This window comes from Anastrepha obliqua, chromosome 5 (genome assembly GCF_027943255.1).
Source record: "Anastrepha obliqua isolate idAnaObli1 chromosome 5, idAnaObli1_1.0, whole genome shotgun sequence".
NCBI lineage: Eukaryota > Metazoa > Arthropoda > Insecta > Diptera > Tephritidae > Anastrepha > Anastrepha obliqua.
The window spans coordinates 117913493-117936881 of record NC_072896.1 but is presented as its reverse complement, the minus strand read 5'-3'; the positions used below and the strand labels follow the sequence as shown (position 1 = coordinate 117936881).

The window sequence follows — 23389 nt, the reverse complement described above, 5'->3', positions numbered from 1 at the left end:
AATGGTAGCGTACGTTAATAATATTTGACACTTGTAAACTAAATAGCCACAGCATAAGTTAAGCAGAAATAACTGCTAGCCATCTACGTAAACGAACTTGCTCTCTGCTGTCCAACTAGCGTACATCATACACATACGACATTACAATGCAAGTGTGAGTCGACTGCTGAGAGAGCGAGTGCAGTTAACAGCGAACATCGTACGCATCGCTTGCAGTTGCTATGCAAAAGGGAATCGATTGCTGTGAGAGCGAACACCGATTATTAAACACATATACAACTTTGTTCGACACAAATATTAGTGACCTGTGGGAATTATGTATTTATGCCCAGTTTCACCATTCAAATTTAAAATCTATCTGACTGTTAAAAAGTAAAGTCGCACAATTTCAATATGAATGAAATTATAATTTCATTTAAAATTGATTTATGAAACCGGACATGAGTTTCTTAAATTTATTATATGTATGTATATACATATGTATGTACATAAGCACTTATGGCTAATCAAGTCATCTTATCATGAAGTATCGATACTTTTTCTGCTACGCGCAACTTTTGCGCTGTGCGCGAAAAAAGCAGTTCAAGCGAGGTGGTGTGGGTATTTGACTGATCTAAAGTAAAACAGAAAATATCCTAATATTTTTCAGTTGAAAGAGTGGTTTCAAAGAAGCTCATACGAGAAGATGCGGACATTGTTGCTGGAAACAATTTTTTCTTTAAGAAGATGTTTAAAGGACATTTAAACAACGCGTTTTTGGCGCTTAAACCCTTTATTGGGTGTTTGGCCGAGCTCGTCCTCCTATTTGTGACGTGCGCCTGTATGTTGTGCTACAAATGGAGGGACCTACAGTTTTAATCTGACTCCGAACAGCAAACAGGAGCTTATTCATGGCAGAACTACACTCGGAGGCCTGCCATTGTCTGCGGAGGGGTGACCGCTATTAGAAAAAACTTGTTCTACTATTTGGTGTTTCATATCCTTCTCCAGCCACACGTTCTTAATGGATGATTATGCGGAGTGAAACATTTAAAAAAGAGTTCCAGTAAATCAGTTCATCAATGGATCGAAGTTGAATGGAAAGTTTGGTGCTAGAGTCTCGAGAAGCTCTTCAAGCATCTATTAGCGAAATATGAATTAGTTGGGGAATGATTGAATTTTCTTTCGGGCGCATATAAACACCACCTTGATCGAAAAGTTCCCAGAATATGTTCAGAAATTTCAAAATACAAGTTTAGTTTTAGTCAGAGCCGTCTTCGATTTTTCTATTACTTTCTTTTAGCTGTTAAAACGCGTTCCCTGTAGTGGTTTTTTTACTCGATCAAACAGAACAGGTAGATTTACTCAAGGCGTCTTAGCTTTTACTCAATGGCGATACAATTTTAATAGAAATGCCAATCAAACATGTGGCAACCCAGCAAAAAAAAAAAGGCGACAGAGCTCAAATGAGTTGACTTAGAGCGATCCCTGGCGGCTGCTCCGGGAACTATTTGATCAATGTGGTAGTTCACTCTCAACCTATTTTATAAGAATTTGCAGCCAATAGAACACTTGCTGAGTGGGGTTTTCTTTAACTACCTGTATTCTAATATTAGATAACTGGGTCGCTAATCAGCTAAGTGCTGAACGAACGAAATTGCGACCTGCAAAACTGCCAAGCCTTTCTGGCAATGGCTGAATCAGAGCAGGTTGAGGGACAATACGAGCCTGAGAGCTTAAGATTTCGACATCCTGGCTCTTACTTTCTACACACGACTTGGATTTATTAGTCCTCTATTTGTATAGGCGGACCTTATTACACTATTAATATGCAGCGATTTGCGAGCCATAATAGTCACTGTTCGAACATCTTTCAAAAGTGGGGCCTAGATGTCTGTAGTGCATAATTCCTAGACGGTACCTTGTTTTATGGCACCTTTGACATTTGTCAAGTAGAGAGATGTACAATTTTCCACGATGCAACGGGTCAAAATTTATTGAAATTTGTTATGAAAATGGTTGAGCATTACGAACAACAATTCGCATAATTCGTAATTTTTTGGTGGAAATAACCACCCGAATTCGTCGACAATTCAATTAGTGAAATAATTGCAAGAAACTGGTTCTATCGAGGATAGAAAAAGGACTGGCAGACAAAAAACTGTAAGTTCTGTTAAGAATTTTGCTGCTGTAGCGCAAAGTGTTGCTAAGCTAACTTCAACCCCGATATCTCGACGTTCCCAACAATTAGGCATTCATGAATCGACCATTTGGTGGATTTTACCTGTAGACGTGCTCATAGTGGACCTTTAAGTTATGTAATTTTTCACATATAATTGTTAAGAGTCGTATTTTGAATAAAACTATTGAAACGTGAAAGATTCTAAATTTGTATAAGTTTCATTTTAAAACAACAACTAGGCGCGTCTCTTGAAATTCCCTTTACCATAGTTACATTATTATCCCATCTATGCTTAACGTTATGTGAACTCTCATTTACTTATTATTAGCTCCACTAACATTCTTTATAACATTCACACTCACTAAGGAGAAGGCTCATTCTCTACATAGATTTCTTAATGTTAATACTCACCTCTCTCACATACTACACACACTTCTGTTAATCTTATGATATTTCATTCGTATTTTGTGCTGTTAATGTTACCAACAATTCCAACTTTACATAGTTTTACATACTTTGTTAATACTAATGTTTATTTATACTCACATATAGGGTTATTCAATAGGTGCGCTTCAACTTTTTTCCGATAGGGAGGGCGAACGACGCAATATTATTTATTTTTCGCTTGTCATTTGTTAACTTCATTAGTATACATTTCATCATGGAACGCTACACACTTTAGCAACGATTGCAAATCGTGCAAATTTTTAATGAAAATAATCGATCTGTTGCTGCTACTTTAAGAGCATTACGGCCATTTTACGGCCCATTTAACAAGCCGTCCCGTTTTGGGGTTATGTGAAGTCATTGGTCTACAGTAACAAGCCGGCGACGATTTGTGAGCTCAGAGCCAATATTGAACGCGAAATTGCTGGAATTTCGGCCGATTTATGCAAAATAGCGGTCGAAATTTGAGTTCAACAATTGGACTTCGTAAAACGTGCACGCGGTGGTCATGCAAAAGAAATCGAATTTCATACTTAAATGTAAATGTTCAAACTCGATAATAAAAAAAAAAATTATGGTAGTTAAAAAAGTCAAACCGTTTGTGTTTTGTTCAAAAAAGTTCAAAAGTTGAAGCGCTCTTACTAAAAAACCCTTTACATACGTACGTACTTCTGTTCATTCTAATGTTAATCAATACTTACACCTATTTTAAGGTGTTCTCAGCTTTTAAGTGAGTTTGCATTTAATTACGACAATTAAAGCACTCTCCTACAAAATAGCTCCCACAACATCCTATTTTGGACTAACCTGGTTTTTCATCCGTATGTTACTGCTATATCTGTAATATGAATTAGTGCTCAAATACTTGAAAATTCATGCACTTGGTGGCATTTGTGTATTTGAAGTCAATTGCTCTGTTAGCAAAAAATTAAAATTACTAATTTATTTTTGTTTATAGACTTATTGATCATTTGCCCCATTACTAACCTTTTTTAATCGAACCAATTGATCTTATTAACCCAAGTGAAACATAAATAAAAGCCGCACGAGACTTTGAGACACGTTTTTGTAGTTTGATACGTTTGTTGTCGAGTCATTTACATCTGCACGAGTATGCACGTTTAGGCACATGTTAATTTTACACATTTTATTGTGTCATTGTTGGTATATTACAATGCATATCTGCCATGTTAACAGTTGTGTGTGCGTATGTACGTTCGGTATTTCGTTGAAAAGAGTTCATTAACTGCCTTTTACGATTATGCGCAAACCAGCACGTGAATATATCGGTTCGGAGGGTTTCATCTGAAGACCATCAATTGATTAAAAGCCTAAATATTTTTACATTTTAAGTGGTTCAATGATTCATTGTTGTTATTTTATTTTTAAAAAGTCTCGTGCGCACGTGTGCCTGAATAGAACTGATCTTGAAAGCGTATGCAATCAGCCAATAGTATTTAAGTTCAATGCGTCACATACCTTCCCTCCTCTCAGCTAGTTTAGAGCATAGTAAATTGAATGATCTCGAATGCTTTGCGGTGTGCACTAACATCTGGCAAGACCTTCTAAAATCATGCTTCGCTCGTATTAACGCAAATTTAAGCCAAGGCTGAATTGTAGACTAGTCCTGTAAGAACAAAGACGGCGATCTGGTGACTGACGTACAGAGCAATCTTAAATTATGGAGGGAACACTTCTCGAACCTGTTAAACGGTGGCAGCTGCGCATGTCATAGAGAATGTGAAGATCCCGATACCCCAATCGTTGACGACGGAATTGTCGTTCCGTTACCCGACCATGACGAGGTGAGAATAGCAATATCACGGCTAAAGAACAACAAAGCCGCGGGCGCCGACGGACTGCCGGCTGAGCTATTCAAACATGGCGGCGAGGAGCTGGTAAGGTGCATGCATCAGCTCCTATGCAGAATATGGTCGGATGAAAGCATGCCTGCCGATTGGAATTTAAGTGTGCTCTGCCCAATCCATAAGAAGGGCGATCCTGCAATTTGTGCCAATTACCGCGGGATTAGACTTCTAAATATCGCCTATAAGGTTCTAGCGAGCGTATTGTGTGAAAGGCTGAAGCCCACCGTCAACCAACTGATTGGACCTTATCAGTGTGGCTTCAGACCTGGAAAGTCTACCATCGACCAAATATTCACAATACGCCAAATCTTGGAAAAGACCCATGAAAGGAGAATCGACACACACCATATTTTCGTCGACTTCAAAGCTGCATTCGACAGTACGGACAGTACCTGTATGCCGCGATGTCTGAATTTGGTATCCCCGCAAAACTAATACGGCTATGTAAGATGACGTTGCTCAACACCAGCAGCGCCGTCAGAATTGGGAAGGACCTCTCCGAGCCGTTTGATACCAAACGAGGTTTCAGACAAGGTGACTTGCTGTCGTGTAAAGAAGTCACACAACCCGATGTTGGAGAGGATCGTACGAGCCGCAGAACTTAATCGCTCAGGCACAATTTTTTATAAGAGCGTACAATTGCTGGCGTATGCCGATGATATTGACATCATCGGCCTTAACAACCGCGCTGTTAGTTCTGCCTTCTCCAAACTGGATAAAGAGGCAAAGCGAATGGGTTTGGTGGTGAACGAGGACAAAACGAAGTACCTCCTGTCTTCAAACAAACAGTCGGCGCACTCGCGTATCGGCACCCACGTCACTGTTGACAGTTATAATTTTGAGGTTGTAAAAGAGGTCGTTTATTTAGGAACCAGCATTAACACCGATAACAATGTCAGCCTTGAAATCCAACGTAGAATCTCTCTTGCCAACAAGTGCTACTTTGGACTAAGTAGGCAATTGAGCAGTAAAGTCCTCTCTCGTCGAACAAAACTAACACTCTACAAGACTCTCATCATGCCCGTCCTAACGTATGGCGCAGAAGCTTGGACGATGACAACATCCGATGAAGCGACGCTTGGAGTGTTCGAGAGAAAGATTCTGCGTAAGATTTTTGGACCTTTGCACGTTGGCAACGGCGAATATCGCAGACGATGGAACGATGAGCTGTATGAGCTTTACGACGACATAGACATAGCGCAGCGAATAGAGATCCAGTGGCTTCCTTGGCTGGGTCATGTCGTCCGAATGGATACAAACGCTCCGGCTTTGAAAGTATTCGATGCGGTACCAGCTGGTGGTAGCAGAGGAAGAGGAAGGCCTTCTCTGCGTTGGAAAGATCAGGTGGAGAAGGACTTGGCTTCACTTGGTGTGTCCAATTGGCGCCGGTTAGCACGAGAAAGAAACGACTGGCGCGCTTTGTTAATCTCGGCCAAAATCGCGTAAGCGGTTATCGCGCCAATTAAGAAGAAGTTGAGGTACTAATGGGAGGCATGCAAAGCATGTAACGAAGAAAATGCTAGGTAACCTGGGGTCAACTTTTTTGTCTCCAACCAGCATTTGGCAGATGGCGATTAAGCTCTTTTGGTTCTGCCTTGTCGCCTCATTGAGGGCGATAAAGATAATCCTTTTCAAATCCAAGCAGGAGGTCTTCGATCGGTATTTCGTGAATGACTTTAGTAATGCTTGCTTCCGATGCCTCATTCGAAGCTGGTTTATCCACAACGCATACGCACACAAATAAAAGTCCAAAGGTGTGATATCACACGAACTTGGTGGCCAATCCACTGGTCCGAGACGAGAGAAAAATTGCTCACCGAAACGACGATGCAGTAAATCCATTGTTTCACGGGCTATCTGGTTGTATGGCAAGCAGCGCCGTTTTGTTGGAACCAAATGTTGTGGAGATCACGGGCTTTAGTTTCAGGCATCAAAAAGTTCTTAATCATGGCGCCATAGCGTTCACTGTTACATTGGCGCCAGCCTATTCCTTGAAGGTATATAAGCCGATGAATTCTTCAGCCCACAGGCCACACCCATCGGTTTTTAGCAATGGGTGCTGTTCTTGAATGTCTCGGTGGTTCAAATACAACAATTTGCTTATTAACGTAGCCATTAAACCTAAAAAAGAGTGCCTCATCGCTGAACAAAATTCGGGTCCCAAAATGCGGATCTTCGATGATGCACGGGCATCAGCTGTCTGTTAGTTGGCTAAATGGCAGTCTAGATTATTGTTTACAATCGCGGGGAAGCATTTTGCCGAGAGTAAACGCGAAAAAGAAAATCAGTAAAGGATTTCAAACGTAAAAGTGTGATTGCATTATATTTGGCTGGAAAATCACAATCAGCGACTGTTCGTGAGCTTGAGCACCTTAAAGTAGTTGAAGTTTTTGTTTATCGCACCATTACTCGTTACAATGATGCTAGTAGCGTCGCGAAACGTTATGGAGGTGGTCATCAAATAACTGCAACGTCACGTAAAATGGTTCAAAAAGTGAAGAAGCGACTTGAGCGAAATCTCCGACGAAGTGCCAATCAAACGGTAAAAGAATTGAAAATATCTGACCGTAGCATCCGCCGCATGCTGAAAAGTGATCTCAAAGTCAAGCCTTACAAGATCCATAAGGCGCATGATCTCACACCAAAGCCGCAACAAGTCAGACTTCAGAGAGCAAAGGAGTTGCTTCGGTCGATTTCCGGACATTGTGTTTTCTGACGGGATACGATTAGGGTTTGAACGATAGGTTTTATTTGACCAACCGTTCATACGAGAATTTGAGTCATCGATTAGTCACCAGGAGGCAACATCCGCCACAGGTAATGGTTTGGGCTGCTGTAACCGCAGATGGGCGTTCTCCAATTGTTTTCATCGATCATGGCGTTAAGACAATTTCGAAATATTATGGGAAAAGTATTCTGGAGGTTGCTTTGAAGCCGTGGGCAGACAAACATTTCGGTGGCAGTCCATGAACGTTTCAACAGGACTCGGCATCGTCTCACAAAGATCGAGTGAACCAAGAATGGTTAAAAAATCATGTTCCACACTTCATTTCGTACACACAATGGCTCTCAAATTCACCAGACGCGAATCGGATGGATTATTCTCTTTGGGTCATTTTGGAGAAGAAGCTCCGAACTAAAAGATTCACCAATATCAGGCGCTAAAAAAAGCCATTGTCCACGAGTGGGCCAAAATACCTGCAAGTCACATTCGGGCAGCTTGCGAATCGTTTCTAGACCATCTCAAGGCCATAGTCAAGGCTAGAGGTGGTCATATCGAGCAAAAGTAAATTGATTCTTAATTTTGTATTATTTTTACACATTTTTTACTTTGAACTAAATAAAAGTAATTTTCCAAACTAAATTTATGGCCTATTTAATTCGTTACATTTCTAGTGCCGGGCCCTGTATGTTGTTGATTTCAGCTGCAATGGTCATTGAGGGTTTAAAAGGATCCCTCTTGGCAAGAGCGCAATTAAATTATCAGTAGCGCAAGTCGTTTTGCGGATTTTTTGGGCTTGAGGGCATTTACAACAAAGTTTTTGAATCGTCCAAGTGAATCAGCGATAAATTTGTACGATTCGTTTTCGAAGATTAACAACAAGCCTCCGGTCCTCAACTGGGCAATGCTGCGCGCGACCCATCTTTGAAAGAATTAATTAATTCTCAATAAATTAACTATCTAATTCGCTACTTATATTACGTGGACCCGTGGGATCGGAAGCCGTGTACAGTATTTTATAGACAATTTTCCGAGGGACGAAGTGATTTGAACACATTACGAAACAGAGACAGCGAATGAATTCAAACTAGTGGTATCACAATGGGCATGCAGGCCTAAGTGGGTCCCTCTCCATATGTTTACGGAGTGTGGAAATTACCGTAACTTAACCTAACCTTATTTTGGCTCGATTGTTTTTACTTTTAAATAACCAACTCCATCTATGCATAAAATATGATATCTGCGTTACACTATAAATTATCATTGCAAAAGATATTGATTTCTGAATTTATCCTTTTCATCTCTTTCGTATAGGAAATGATCTTACGCCCTAACTCAGAGGTCTACGACAAGTGGAAAAGTCCTCCTATGACTTTGAGCTTAGACATTTACCTCTATAATTGGACGAATCCCGAAGATTTCAAAAATCTCAGCACAAAACCGAATTTCGAGCAACTCGGTCCTTATCGTTTCACCGAAAAGCAGGATAAAGTTAACATACAGTGGAATCCGGCGAATGCATCGGTGACGTATCGCAAAAAAAGCGATTTCTACTTTGATGCGAAGGGTAGTAATGGCAGTTTGGATGATGTGATAGTCACCTTGAATGCTGTAGCACTGGTAAGTAGTCATCGGTATTTGGAGATTTGCTCAGTTTTTATTTTCATTGCTTTAAATTTTGTGAAAATGTGTATTTACATTCCTTCGTTTTCACAGTCCGCTGCCGGTAAGGCCAAACGTTGGAACCCTGTACGACGCAATTTGGTAGATGTGGGCTTAAAATTATATGGTCAAGAAATGTCTATAACGCGTACAATCGATGAGATGCTCTTTACTGGTTACAGCGATGATATGTTGGATATGGCGCGTGCCATGCCACTCTTTGGCAAGGATGTTGAGGTGCCATTCGATAAATTTGGTTGGTTTTACACGGTAAGTATTTAAAAGGAAAGTTTTATGAGAGAAAAGTTGATCGGATAGCAGAAAGATGTTTTTGTTCATCCATAAGATACTGGGAATAATAATCTGTTAACACGTTTTCGCCGAAAAAAAAATATTGTTAGAGAAAATATTTGCGTGGAGTTATCAAAACTTGTTTTTATTTAGTTTGATACTAACTTTTAACGCTTAGGAGTAACGAATAGTCCACCCTCTTGCTTGGGTTCCCTGTCATGGGAGGATTCATAACAAATGAGATGGCGAACTGAAGAAATTGGCTAAGATAAGGTGGGCTTCAAATTAATCTGTAATATAGACACAGGGATGCCTAGGACAGATTGATCCAGCAAAAAAAAAAAAATCTTCGCGACCACGAACTGACGAGGCGGGTATGGTCAGGCATTCGCAAGAGATATCAAGTTAATTTGGCCCTAATTATTGCAGAAAAGACAAAAACCCACAGCATATTGGAAAAAAGAATGGCTTTACAAAAAATTAATTGTATCTTATGGTTACGGTAACAAAATACTGCTGGGCTACTTTAAGTGCAGGGTGGGCCAGGAAAAGGAAAATACGTCAGGTGGTGAACCTTACTTAGGTGATGTGGTCTCTCACTCCAACGGAAATATGGAATGGAAGAACTGAGCAAATGCATACATCTTTAAAAAATGTGAGGAAAAACGAGGCTTAGGATGAACGGCAAGTCACAATATAATCTTTTAGTGGCGGCAGTATATAGTGGGTTATGGCTAGACTCGGTTACACGGCCTTATAACATTAAAAGTTTTATAGCTCGCAGCAGGCCCGACGAGAGGGAGGGGGGGGGGGGCGGGGGGTCGTGTACTTTTTCCCCCGGGCCCGGAGTTTTCAGAGGGGCCCGGACCCGAGATTATACGTATTTATATGAATTAGACATTATTGGAAAGGGCCCGCATTTGCAATTTTCCCCCGTGGCCTGGAATTTTCCCCCGGGGCCCGGATATGCTCTCTACGGCCCTGGCTCGCAGATTCGTCGGCTAATTTTTTATTTCTGATGAGGCATACAATTTTCCTTTGTGAGGCACTTCTCGTGTTTTATGCTCGTATAAATTGTTCAACCTGTACACAAGTAAAATTAATCCACCTCATTTTCCACCACATAGCGAAATGGCAGCACCGATTTAACTGGCGTCTTCAATGTCTACACTGGCGCAGATGACATTTCGAAAATCGGACAGATGCACACATGGAACTACAAACACCATACTGGCTACTTTCAATCGACTTGTGGACTCGTTAACGGTTCAGCGGGCGAATTTCATCCACCATATTTAAAGCAGCATGGCAGCGTATCGTTTTTCACGCCCGATTTATGTCGTACAGTGCCATTGGATTATTTGGAAACCGCAGAGATAGAGGGCTTGTTTGGCTACAAGTACCATGGTGGAGTGCGATCTGTCGATAATGGTGCGTTTTTGAAATATCTAAAAATGTATGTAAATATTTTAATTTGGCTCTTGTACTTACTTTCCAGGCACCCTATATCCTGAGAACACCTGCTTCTGCGGCGGTCAGTGTGTTCCTTCAGGAGTTATGAATATTTCATCCTGTCGCTTTGGCTCGCCTGTGTTCATGTCTTTTCCTCATTTCTACAATGCTGATCCGTACTATGTGCAACAAGTTGATGGCATGCAGCCTGAGCAGGATAAACATGAATTCTATATGATTTTGGAGCCGCGTACCGGAGTTGCTTTGGAGGTGGCAGCGCGTTTCCAAGTCAATATGCTTGTGGAGCCCATCAAAGGCATAACGTAAGCGATTTTTTATTCGTCTAAAACAATTTTTTTTAGTTTTTATCTCCTCACGTATCTGCCAATCGAGTAATGAGCCTAACGACCTAAAGTGACCCAAGGTTCCATTCTAAACTTGTGCTGGTTGCTCGCCGATCTCTGTAAAAGAAGAAACGCAGGGTACTCCACCTGCGTATTGATAATCTGGTAACATATGAGACCAAAGTACGGCTTGTTGGATCCCTATGCATTTGTGATTGAAATAAGATGATCGGAAGGGGTCACAATGCGATAATCTACCGACGGAGCTCAAAGTAGATTTATGCTACCGAAGTCTTACCATCCATATAATATCTATTATATTATTATTATTCCATACTCCTTTAGGAGCTTAAGGATTCAACAAAAGTATTCCAAACATTTCTATTTCGAGACATAAATCTCAGTTCATTAAACGATTTTCCAGTTTCGGGTGCTGTCCAACCCGCCACAAATCTAATCTAATTTAGTTACCGAAGTTGCTGAACAATGAAGGGGAAGGAACGATTTCTCTTCTCCTTCTCTGTTACTGTGCTACGCTGTAGAAGAGCAGTTTCGGTAAAAAGAAACTAGGTTTTTTGCTAGCTTAAAGGAAGTTGGCGGCGGTCGTGGACGAATGGGTTAATGCGTGACTATCATTCGGTAACGCCCGGCTTGAAAACCCGGGCATGAAAAATCAATGATAGAAAAGAAATCTCTAATAGTAGTCGCCATTAGGCAGGCAATGACATACCTCCGAGTGTATTTCTGCCATGAAAAAGCTTCTCATAAAAAGCATTGGCCGTTCGGAGGTGGCATAAAACTGTAGGTCGCTCCATTTCTGGAAACACATCAAGATGTACGCGACAAATCGGAGGAGAAGCTCGTCCAAATACCCAAGCAAAAGTTATTATATATATGTATATATATATATAATTGGCGCGTACACCCTTTTTGGGTGTTTGGCCGAGCTCCTCCTGCTATTTGTGGTGTGCGTCTTGATGTTGTTCCACAAATGGAGAGACCTACAGTTTCAAGCCGACTCCGAACGACAGATACTTTTATGAGGAGCTTTTAATGGCAGAAATACACTTGGAGGTTTGCCATTGCTTGCCGAGGAGCGACCGCTATTAATGTTTTTCTTAATTTTGATGTTTCACCTTCGAACCTACGCTCTTTCTGTGAATTCCGCATGGTAGTCACGCACCAACCCATTCGGCTACGGCAGCATATAACTGTAGCCCCCTCAATTTCTAGAAGACCAAAAAGGTGTATTCTACAATTTGAAGAAGAAAAGAAGATTGGCCAAACACCTTATAAAGAATGTACGCGCCATATACAATATAAAGCTATAGCCAAGATGCTCCACATCTTCTATGCTACTGTTCGGCTCTCAGGAAAAGTAGACTATGCTACCTGGGCGCTCTCAGTTTTGAAAGGCTAGAATCTGTCCCTGAACTGAAGCTTGAGCGACTTGTAAAATTCGGGAAGAGTGCGCGTATTTTGAGTGAAAAAAGGACTCTGAAGTGGTACTGCTATGGACCAAATTGGAACTGCGTGGCTTCGACCAGCCAGTATAACTTAACCTCACCTACTGCGGTCACCTTCAGTAAGAAATGCGAATCTCCTAAAGTGCATTTCTGATCTTAAAAAGATTTTTCTAATAATCTTCATAAAACTGCAGACATCCATGTTTTGGAAGGTTTGGATAATTTCTGGTTACATCCACTTGTTTGAGCCACAAAGAGTTTCCAACTAGCAATACCGTAAATTGTCCACAGTTCAATCTATTTAATGACATACGAAATCTAGGTCTGTCTATGCTGAAATTGAGGACATCGTGAGGCTCTAATCATGTCATCATAAGTCCATTTACAGTCTCTTAATATGCCCCATTAACCAGATTGTCGAGTGTCTCATTTCCAGGTATGCCCATGTAACCACGCACCCGTAGTAATCCATGCACAAGTTCAGAAGCCGAGGTATGGAAAAAGTGAAATCTGTCCCCATTACTTTTATCATAGAAACCAGATACCAACTCAGAGTAAATAAGCTAAGCAATAGGGAACTCAACATCGCATATAAAACCTTTTCAGCAAAGATAATAGAGACGCACTATTCTGTGGCATTAAAATGATTCAAAAATCTAAGAGTAATACAAAACTTAAAATTTGTTATGTAGTGAGAGATGTAGGTGCATAAATAAAATAATGATATTTTTTTCTATGTACACATAAATTAAAATTTAAATACTACCTTCCTTTCTCCACAGCCTTTACGAGAATGTACCGCGCGTCTTCTTTCCATTGATCTGGTTTGAGCAGAAGGTACGCATAACACCCGATCTCGCCGCCGATCTGCAACTGTTGCCGAAAGTTCTCATGGGTGGCCAAATTTTCGCCTGTATTTGCTTTGGTGTTGGCTTAATATTGCTTTGTTGGTATCCCATCGAATTGCTTTGGACGCGTCAGCGATCTGTTGATCTCAAATCCACACCGACAACAGTGGAAAATGGCAAACAACTAGCGAAATTTTCCAGCGTCGAAGAATTGAAAAACCGACCACCACCTGTTGTCACGGCGAATAATAACAAAACGCTTGACAGCTCACCGTTGTTGGAGCGCGGCAATGGCAAGAGCGCCACAATTGTGTCCAAGTCGGAGACAAATGAAAGTGTTGCCACTGACAAAACGGCTGTAAGCAACGTCGCAAAAGAGTAATAAAGCGAGGGAAGCGTAGTGTGGTTTTTGCGGGAATTTCCCAAATAATCGTCCTATTGTATGCCTTTTTCCATTAGAGTTAGTAGTTCGTAATTAAACTATAGTTTTTTGTTAAATTTTATACAGCGTAGTTATGTAAGTGCAACTGGTGATCTAGCAGAACAGTTGGTTACTCAAATTTCTATTTGATAATTGCCATTAGATTGTTAATTATAGTTATGGAAATTTGTAAACGGAATACTCCAGTTAAATGAAAACGAATGCGTTTTGTATAAAGCGAGCGATTACTATCTAAACCTGTAAAAACAATATAAATATAAGAAATCAGCAAAGTGAATTTGTATTTGTAACGAAAAATTTTAATTGTACTCATACTTACCTACATATATGAGAGCAGATATGACAGGGAGCAAATATGGAATAAAATGTAAGATTTGTTACGGTTTTATTGAAATGTTAGTGGGTAACAATCGGCATTGAATGGCAATATTTTTAAAGATAGTAGCTAGTTTTTACATACAATATATACAAAAGTTTAGAGCAAAAGAGATGTGATATATTAAATGTCTAAACACAAAAGTGGCCTCAAATCAAAGCAGATATTACCAGCAATAAGTCTACCAAAATATTTTTTATAAGAAAAAAAAAAATGATTGCTAGTGCGATTTTGTACTTTTATATGAGACAAAAAAATATTTTCTTATAAATGACAACATTTGCTATTCTCAAAATAATATAATAAAATAATATAATATGCATAAGTATGAAAAAATATGATAAACATTAAACCAACAAAATATCGCCTAAATATAAAATTACATTCCTTGATGGCTAGCACTTTTAAGCTGAAAAATAGGTACATTCACGAAGATATGTAAATGCAAAGTTAAATTTTAAACTCAAAGTTAAATTTTATTACATTGTAATAGAATCCAGCAAGAACTCAGTCTTTTTTAACACTACTGCGGAAACCGTTAAATGGACTTTAGGATGCATAAAACATACAAAACATACTTTAGTCATAGTTAGTTGTACTTTAGAATGCGTTACATACACAGTGCCGGACAAAATTATAGGCACAATAAGCTTTCCTCACTCATTTAAGGAATTACAACATTTGCGTAATATTCTCCGTCTTCGTTTCAATTACATGTTATTCATCCTTTAATTCAATTTTTAAACCTAGTTTTATAGTTATTATATTTGTTACGAGAAAGGTGGTAGAATCTAAAATGTTAAAAATTTGAGTTTTCATGAGGACAAAAGTATAAGCATAATTTTTCATTCTTTTCCCATTTCTAACACTCAATTTTTGTTATTTTTGATTTGAAAAACTTGATTCCATTGTCGTTATTGTGCTTATATTTATGTCCGTCACTGTACTTTACAATAGTTAATTTCAAATTATATCCATCGATCGGATTCTAAAGTACAAAGGACTTCTCTGAAGTTTACTTAATGCCTTCTGAATGACAATTGAATTTATTGCAGTAAATTTGTCCGTTTTTGCGGTAGAATTGAAGCAGGTGTACATAAAATATTTCTCAAAAATTTAATCCCATTTTTTTGCATTCGCTCAATCGAATATGTTTAGGATTGCCTTTTACTCGCCGTAAGTTTTAACATTTGCTGTTTGTAATTACTTTGTAACTTACTTACTTTTAGTTATTATTTTAAATTTTCTTAGCAATAAAGACAAATAAATGAATTTATATATGTATAAGCTTGGGTTTTCTCCTTTTTCATGGATAGTTTTTTTGCTTAATTTTGCCTGACCTTTAATTTCTTGTTTCTTGTTAAAAATAAATATGTTAAGGGGATAGGGGTAGTTAAAATTTTCAAAAAATTTTATATTTTTTTGAATTTTCTTAAATTATAATATCTTAAAAATATTGTATGAAAATTTGTAGTGAATGCGATGAATACTTTTCGAGTTATCGAGTAAGTATGAAAGTGGCAGATAAGCGCGCTAACGTAACACTCGAGAAGGTATAATGCTACGTAGGCAACAGCAAATTGATATTTTGGAAGCTGCTATGACAGCTGAAGAACTATTATATGGCCCAGGAATAGATGACACAGTGTAAGTTATAAAATAAAATAATTCGTATGAGTCCACATAAATCGGTAGCTAAACTTTAAATGCGTTTTTCTCTAAACTATGTTTTTTGAACTGGTGATCACTGTAACTTAGAAACCGCTTGGTAGATTTCAATAACAATGTATACTGGGATTTTGTTTTCTCCAAAAATTTCGATTTTTTTTAACAATTGTAGGTTTTTTTTCTCGAAAATCTAAAAAATATTTCCTGTGACCGCCATATTGTTAATTTTGAAAAAAAAACTTCGATCAGGCACAATATTCTTCTTCTTCTTAATTTGCGCGATACCCGCTTACGCGATTTTGGCCGAGATTAACAAAGCGCGCCAGTCGTTTCTTTCTCGTGCTAACCGGCGCCAATTGGACACACCAAGTGAAGCCAAGTCCTTCTCCACCTGATCTTTCCAACGCAGAGGAGACCTTCCTCTTCCTCTGGAGCGTTTGTATCCATTCGGACAACATGACCCAGCCAACTTAGCCACTGGATCTTTATTCGCTGCGTTATGTCTATGTCGTCGTAAAGCTCATACAGCTCATCGTTCCATCGTCTGCGATATTCGCCGTTGCCAACGTCCAAAAATCTTACGCAGAATCTTTCTCTCGAACACTCCAAGCGTCGCTTCATCGGATGTTGTCATCGTCCAAGCTTCTGCGCCATACGTTAGGACGGGCATGATGAGAGTCTTGTAGAGTGTTAGTTTTGTTCGTCGAGAGAGGACTTTACTGCTCAGTAGCCTACTTAGTCCAAAGTAGCACTTGTTGGCAAGAGAGATTCTACGTTGGATTTCAAGGCTGACATTGTAATCGGTGTTAATGCTGGTTCCTAAATAAACGAAGCCTTTTACAATTCGAAATTATAACTGTCAACAGTGACGTGGGTGCCGGAGGTACTTAGTCCTCGTTCACCACCAGACCCATTCGCTTTGCCTCTTTATCCAGTTTGGAGAAGGCAGAACTAACAGCGCGGTTGTTAAGGCCGATGATGTCAATATCATCGGCATACGCCAACAATTGTACGCTCTTATAAAAAATTGTGCCTGAGGGATTAAGTTCTGCCGGTCGTACGATCCTTTCCAACATCGGGTTAAAGAGTTCACACGACTGCAAGTCACTTTGTCTGAAACCTCGTTTGGTATCAAACGGCTCGGAGAGGTCCTTCCCAATTCTGACGGCGCTGCTGGTGTTGAGCAACGTCATCTTGCAAAGCCGTATTAGTTTTGTGGGGATACCAAATTCTTTTGTCCGATTGATTTTAGATGAGTCAGCAAGGACTTGTAAAACTTATTTAAAGATATTGAATCTGTTTTAGTGTGTACTACCGCAGAGTAGGTGATAAGTGACATAAGTCACTGACAGCTGGAGCTGAGACTCTCAGTTTTCGCAGTTTTGCGTATATTTAGTCTTGCCATAAGTTCTGTTACAAGATAAGTCCGTTATAGATGTGAAATTATTATATGTAATACTTTTTTTTAATGAAGTTAATTTTATTTAAGGGGGGAAACCAGTTTAGACTGATCAAAATATCGACTTTTTTATTGCATAAATTGTTAGTATAACTACTCAAGAATGTGTGGTAAGAAATTTAAAGCGAAATTTGCCTTATTCTCGATTCGAAATATGATCACTTAAGTGACCCCCCGTCGGTTCGGCACCGTAGCGCTTACGATACGATGCTTACGTTTTTCTCGAAACGTCTTTTTTCAACTGGTTGTCACTCTAGCTCAAAAAGTTATCGACTAATCGTTATGAAATTTTTTCGGAGTATTCTTTATTCAATTCTAATTCATATAAACCTAATTCTGGGATTATAAAATCATTAAATTTATTTTTTTTTCAAGCAAAATAGATGAAAAGATATGGTATGAAAAAATGACTTTGTGTTCAAGCGCCTCAAAAACACGTAATTTTCAATATTATTTTATCACAATTAGGTTTATATTCTTAAACCTTCATAAAAAACTTTTTTTATTGATTACAGAGAAAAATTGCAACTCGTCCATGGACCACACGCTCTTACGCCACTATTTCCGGCGGAAACGGCTTGAAAAAAATTTAAAAGTGTACTTAGAAGTATGAATAAAATACCCTCCAAGTTTAAACAATTTCTAATTATTCCTTCCCTGTTCGAAAAATTCACGAAAAACATTAAAGTTTCGGCCTCCTCATAAATTGGTTTCCTCCCTTAATTATGTAAACACCTAATAAAAAAAATTAATTGTCATTCGAAATTGTCACCATTTGCTTTTACACGAACCTTAAACCGATTAGGCCATTCAGCTATTGTAGCACGCACGGTTTCCATGGATATTCACGTCGCTGCTCGAGGCAAAGATTATTTGAGGCTCTCCAAATTTCTGTGAGGTCTTCGATAGGCCAAGTTCTGCAATTATGACCACAGACTGTAACCCAATGGATTTAAATCTGAACTTCCAGACGGCCAATCTTCTGCGACTATGAACCCCAGAAGTATTGTTTTTTAGCCGTTTTCTAAGACATCCCTTGGTACACTTGGAAAACTTTTTTGCATCTTTTGAAAATTTATCAACTTCTTCATCAGTGAAAATTTTCTCATCTGTGAAATGAATATTTTCATGGCGTGGCACCGACGAAACTGTTTCCATTTGTAGAGTCTAATTTTCTACAAGCGCGTTGTCAAAAGATGACCAGCTAAGCGACGGAAGGCTTTCATGTGGAGATCATCTCGATGAACAACAACAACTTCATTTTTCCAATGTGCATAAACTTACATTTTCAATTAGCTGAAGGTATTTGTACGCTTTTAAGAACAAAATAAAGAACAGTTGCTTATAAAAAGTTTGTGCTTGTTTTTATTAAGATTATTGGTGAATGTATAATATTTAAAAAAAGTATACAATATTTGGTATATCTTTAAAGTGCTCTTAAATATAAATCTACTAAAAATATTGACCTTTTCATATGCAGTGGATCTTTTTTTTCAGATAACTTTATTTACTTATTTCAAAAACTTAAGTGGATGTATTTTTACATACCTGTAAGCTAAATATTGGGTATGGGAATAAGGAAATTCCGTCCTTTCTTAGCCAAAGTTATGAATTATTTAAACAATTAAATAATACATGATTTTATGTGAAGTATGTGCCATCGGAAGCTACAACTTTGCTCCATCTTTCAGGCGGCATACGGATTCCTCTGACAAAGAGTTCGCGCTCGTTTGACTTGATCCATTAACTGAGCTAGTTTGCGATGCTCTCATAAGAAGTGAATCGCTCTCCTATAAGCGCTAACTGCATTGATTGGAACAGATGGTAATCCGAAGGTGAAATGTCTAGGAAATACTGCGGGTGGGGCAAGATTTCCCAATTCAGTCCCTCTAAATATTTCTGGACCGATTTAGCAACGTGTGACCTGACGTTGTCATGCAGCAAAATCAGTTTGTCAGTTGACTGTAGACAGTCTCATTCCGGCCGCTTTTCTTTGAGAGCTCGACTCAAACGCATTAGCTGCAGTCGGTAACGATCGCCAGTGATGGTCTCAAATTGTTTAAGGAGTTCATAATAAATGATACCCTTCTAATTCCACCAAATGCACGCCATAACTTTTGAAGCATGAATATTTTTTTTTAGCTATCGATGGACCTGGTTCACCTGGTAGGTTCCAACATTTTTGACGCTAAGAGTTATTATAATACCTACAACCATTTTTCATCACCAGTGACGATGCGATGCAGAAAACCTTTTCGCTTCTGCCGTTCAAGAAGCATCTCACACGTCACCAAACTTCTCTCGATATCCCTCTCCTTCAATTGATGTGGCACCCAGTTGCCTGCTTTCTGGACCATTCCCATCGCATGCAAATGTTTACCGACGGTTTATCTGTCAACATCCAACGCTTTAGACATATCATCAAGGGTTCGACATGCACCTCCATCCAATAATTATTGTAGTTGAGTGTCTTCGAATTTACGAAATTTCGGTGCCCCTTCGCGATCTTTATCACTCACGTCGAAATTGCCACTTTGGAAGCGTCGAAACCACTCTTTACAAGTTGTAATTGACGGAACGTGATTAGCGTAAATATTGATCAATACCCATACGACACGTTTCAGCGGCACTTTTCTTTAAATGGTAATAATGAAGCATGACTTTCCGCAAATGCTGTTTTTTCGGGACGAACGTAAACACTTTTGACGTCAGATAAAAAAGGACCTTTACGCTTCAAAAGAATATCAACTACTACGGTCGAGACCTCACATATACACCTTCAAATATTCAACCAGTATATTACTAGAGCGAAAATAAAAATAATATCAGCAGCGACATCTCTTTTGCGAGGGCATAAACTTATTCCCATACCCATATTTGTTATGAAACATTTGGATTTCGTTAAAAATACTGCAATAATTTTTGTGCAAACACAAATATGTTTCTTCTTATCTTACATATTTTTCTGCGCTCTTTGGACAGCATTGATTTAACACAACTTTGCATCACTGAATAGTAAAAAAATCGAGAAAAAAAGTATTGAAACTTTTTGCTCGCGTTCTTTACATTTTTGGAGATGCCATTGGATTAATCTTAAGATCTGTTTGTAAATACTTACATACATATATAAGGCAGTTCTTCAGAAAAAGAAGATGAATGACAAACTCAACTGATTTTATGATATTCGTAAGAATGTAAAAGAGATTCATTTGATCGATTTTTTAATTTGTGTCATTCTAATTCCATGTCTACATATTTTTGCCTATACGTACACAACTACATATTTTTTTAAAATACTTTGGTATAATTTTAAGTTTAAATTTTAGTTGACTCAGCTGTAGAAAATATGGCTATTTTGTGATGAGTAACAGAGTGACATACTTTTCAATATAGACTGCGAGTTAAATGATTTTGAGAAAATAGGTTGTTGATATTAAAATCGAGTGCTAAGAAATGCGAGAAATATGGCTAAACATGTTGTCTATGTCAATATGTCTAATAGATAAACTTATATTTCTGGGTTTTCGCTCAGTTTTTCTAGATTGGCTGCGATCTTACTTTTGTAAAACACATTCAGCCCTATCATGCAATTCCTCGTAGACTCTTTTTCGTAGAAACTAAGAAATTGTAATCGTACATTCGAAATTCGTAGAGTAGCATTCACCGAATACATTCGTAACGTCAAATATTAGAGTTTCGTACAATTTTGCTAAGACGACGTTAGCCTAACGGACAAAAATTAGAACGAGTAATAAAAAGAGGATTTAAAAAGAAACAAATAAAAAAAGCTGTAAAATGTAAGTCCTATATTAACTAAACTATAAATAAAAAGAAATTTTGAAGTATATGTACTTTTATGTAACCTCCACATGTGTAAAGTTGTAACAACAGGGCAGCAGTATGCCACATTGTTGGAGCTAATAAAGGAGAAATCAATCATGGCATTGATACTGTAGTAGCCCTTCCGGTTGTAGTGGAGGAAGTTTTCTTTAGTGGGGGAGATAATTTTTATGTGCGTCCCATCCACACACAAAATTATGCGGTTATCTATATTTTTGTTAAAATTCCATCTTGCTTTGCCGTTTTTCATTGGCACTCATGTCGAGATTTACCCACTGAGGACACAATCGCATTTGTATGTGACGCCAATACGTGGTTTAGTACAAAGCTAACTCTTTTCCAACTCGGTGCTGATAGCCTCCTTCCGCAAGAAACCGTAAAACAGAGAATAGTCCGAGGAGTGGAGTTATGGAAGACGACCTCGCTGAGCTTGCGCTGTCTTCAATAAAACTCAAAATGTATGTGAATACAGCTTCATTTAACCGGTAATTTTTGATAAACCGTAGACTTAAGTAGACTTTTTCTTTAACAAAAAGACAAGCACTTACATTGGTTCGTCCATATCGAGAGGGTTGCTTGTATCTCACAATATTTTTCGCTCAATTCTGAGACTCCGTTCGCTTCTCTCACTTTCCTTCTCCATTAACACAACTGCACATGTCATCATTTTAATTGGAAAACTCAACTAACTTGTCAAAAAACTCACAAATTATTTCCTAAATTGTCTTGTTTACATCGTAGTGAGCTGTTGTCGAAATATCAAAATTTGACATTTGAGTTTGGCAGCCTTTTATTGTGTTCATATGGAACTCACGATTACAATTTTTTCGTATTCGTAGTAGACATTCGTATTCGAAGGTTTTCTACGACGGATTCTATGATAGGGCGGGCTGATTGTGTAGTTTATGTTGATGGTGCCTCGTCTGCTGCTTTTTCTGCGTCCTCTGGTGTACATCAAGACAGTATACTGGGTCCCTTACTTTTTGTTTTATTTTTCAATGATTTGTTTACTGATGAATTGTTTATCTTTTGCCAACTTCCTTCTGTTTGCGGATGATTTAAAAATATATTATATTATTTCAAACTCGGCTGATTTGAAAAAACTGCAAGCTGATGTTAATAGTTTAGTTAATTGGTGTAGTGTTCTCGATTATCGCTTCATATTCAAAAATGTTTTAAACTCACATTTTCACAAATAACTAACTTAATTCCTACTGATTTTAACATCGGCGATGATATACTCCATTCTGCTGAAGAAATCAAAAATCTAGAGGTTGTTTTTGATGCACGCTTTACATTTCTTAATCACATAGACTTTATTCTATCTCTACTCTTCGTTTTGTAACAAGGAATAGTTCGAAATTTGCAGACCCATATACGCTTAAGTGAACCCGAACACCCACAGTTAAAGTCTTCATAAAAGGTGGAAGAACTTACTTTCCAGGCGTTCATGGCGGCTATTACAACCCAAAAAAACAACAAATCCTGTGTTTTGACGAAATCCCAACAGAGCTCTTTAAACACATGAGTGATAAAAACCTCCTAACTAACTATATATATAAGCTGATTTGCAAAATCTGGAATGAAGAACGCATGCTAAAGATGTGGGAAATTGGAATAATTTGCCCTCTACTCAAAAACAGAGACATGTTGATCTGTGAAAATTACCGGCCCATAACTCTTTTGAACAGCATCTACACAATATTTTCAAATATTCTAAGCGCTAAACTTAAACCGCACGCTAAACTCATCATTGGAAGCTACCAGGCTAGTTTTCAAGAGGGAAGATCAACGATTGACCTAATTTTCGTACTAAGACAGATTTTAGAAAAGACGTACCATCTTTTCATAGACTTCAAAGCAGCTTTCGACAGCATAATTAGGAACCAGCTCTTCTTAGCGATGACAGAATTCGACATTCCCGATAAGTTAATACGTTTAACATGCTCGACCATGCAAAATGTAAGGAACGTAGTACGAGTTCAGAACAATCTGTCGCGAGAGTTCGCCACCTTGAACGGACTTCGGCTCTCATGTATCCTCTTTAATATTGCCCTTGAAGAGGTATCAGGGACTCTGCCGTAAACACAAAAGGAACTATTTTGTTTAAATCGGTTCAATTGCTGGCTTACACGGACGAGATTGACTTAATCGCATCCTTGCTGCCGAGTTTCAAAGAAATCTTCGCAAGTATTGAGAGAGCAACAAAATGTATAGGTTTCGAAATAAACGAAGCCAAAACTAGTTTCAACTACATACATCGGACTCTGTCTTTCACAGAATTCTTATGGCCAACCGCTGCTATTTTTCACTGTGTCAACACCTAAAGAGTCGCCTCCTAGA

General features: G+C 38.6%; 1 protein-coding gene across 3 annotated transcripts in view; it reads left to right on the top strand.

The window, feature by feature from the left end:
• The window catches only part of LOC129247092 (protein peste-like), a 97044-nt gene extending 83064 nt beyond the window's left edge, over positions 1–13980 (top strand). For all 3 annotated transcript variants that reach the window (XM_054886015.1, XM_054886014.1, XM_054886013.1), the window contains exons 3-7: positions 8513–8818; positions 8915–9130; positions 10279–10582; positions 10650–10926; positions 13196–13980. In XM_054886015.1, the coding sequence (XP_054741990.1) occupies positions 8513–8818; positions 8915–9130; positions 10279–10582; positions 10650–10926; positions 13196–13643 (1551 nt within the window). In that variant the 3' untranslated portion in view covers positions 13644–13980. The remainder of the gene's footprint in view (positions 1–8512; positions 8819–8914; positions 9131–10278; positions 10583–10649; positions 10927–13195) is intronic.
• The last annotated feature ends 9409 nt before the right edge of the window (positions 13981–23389 follow it).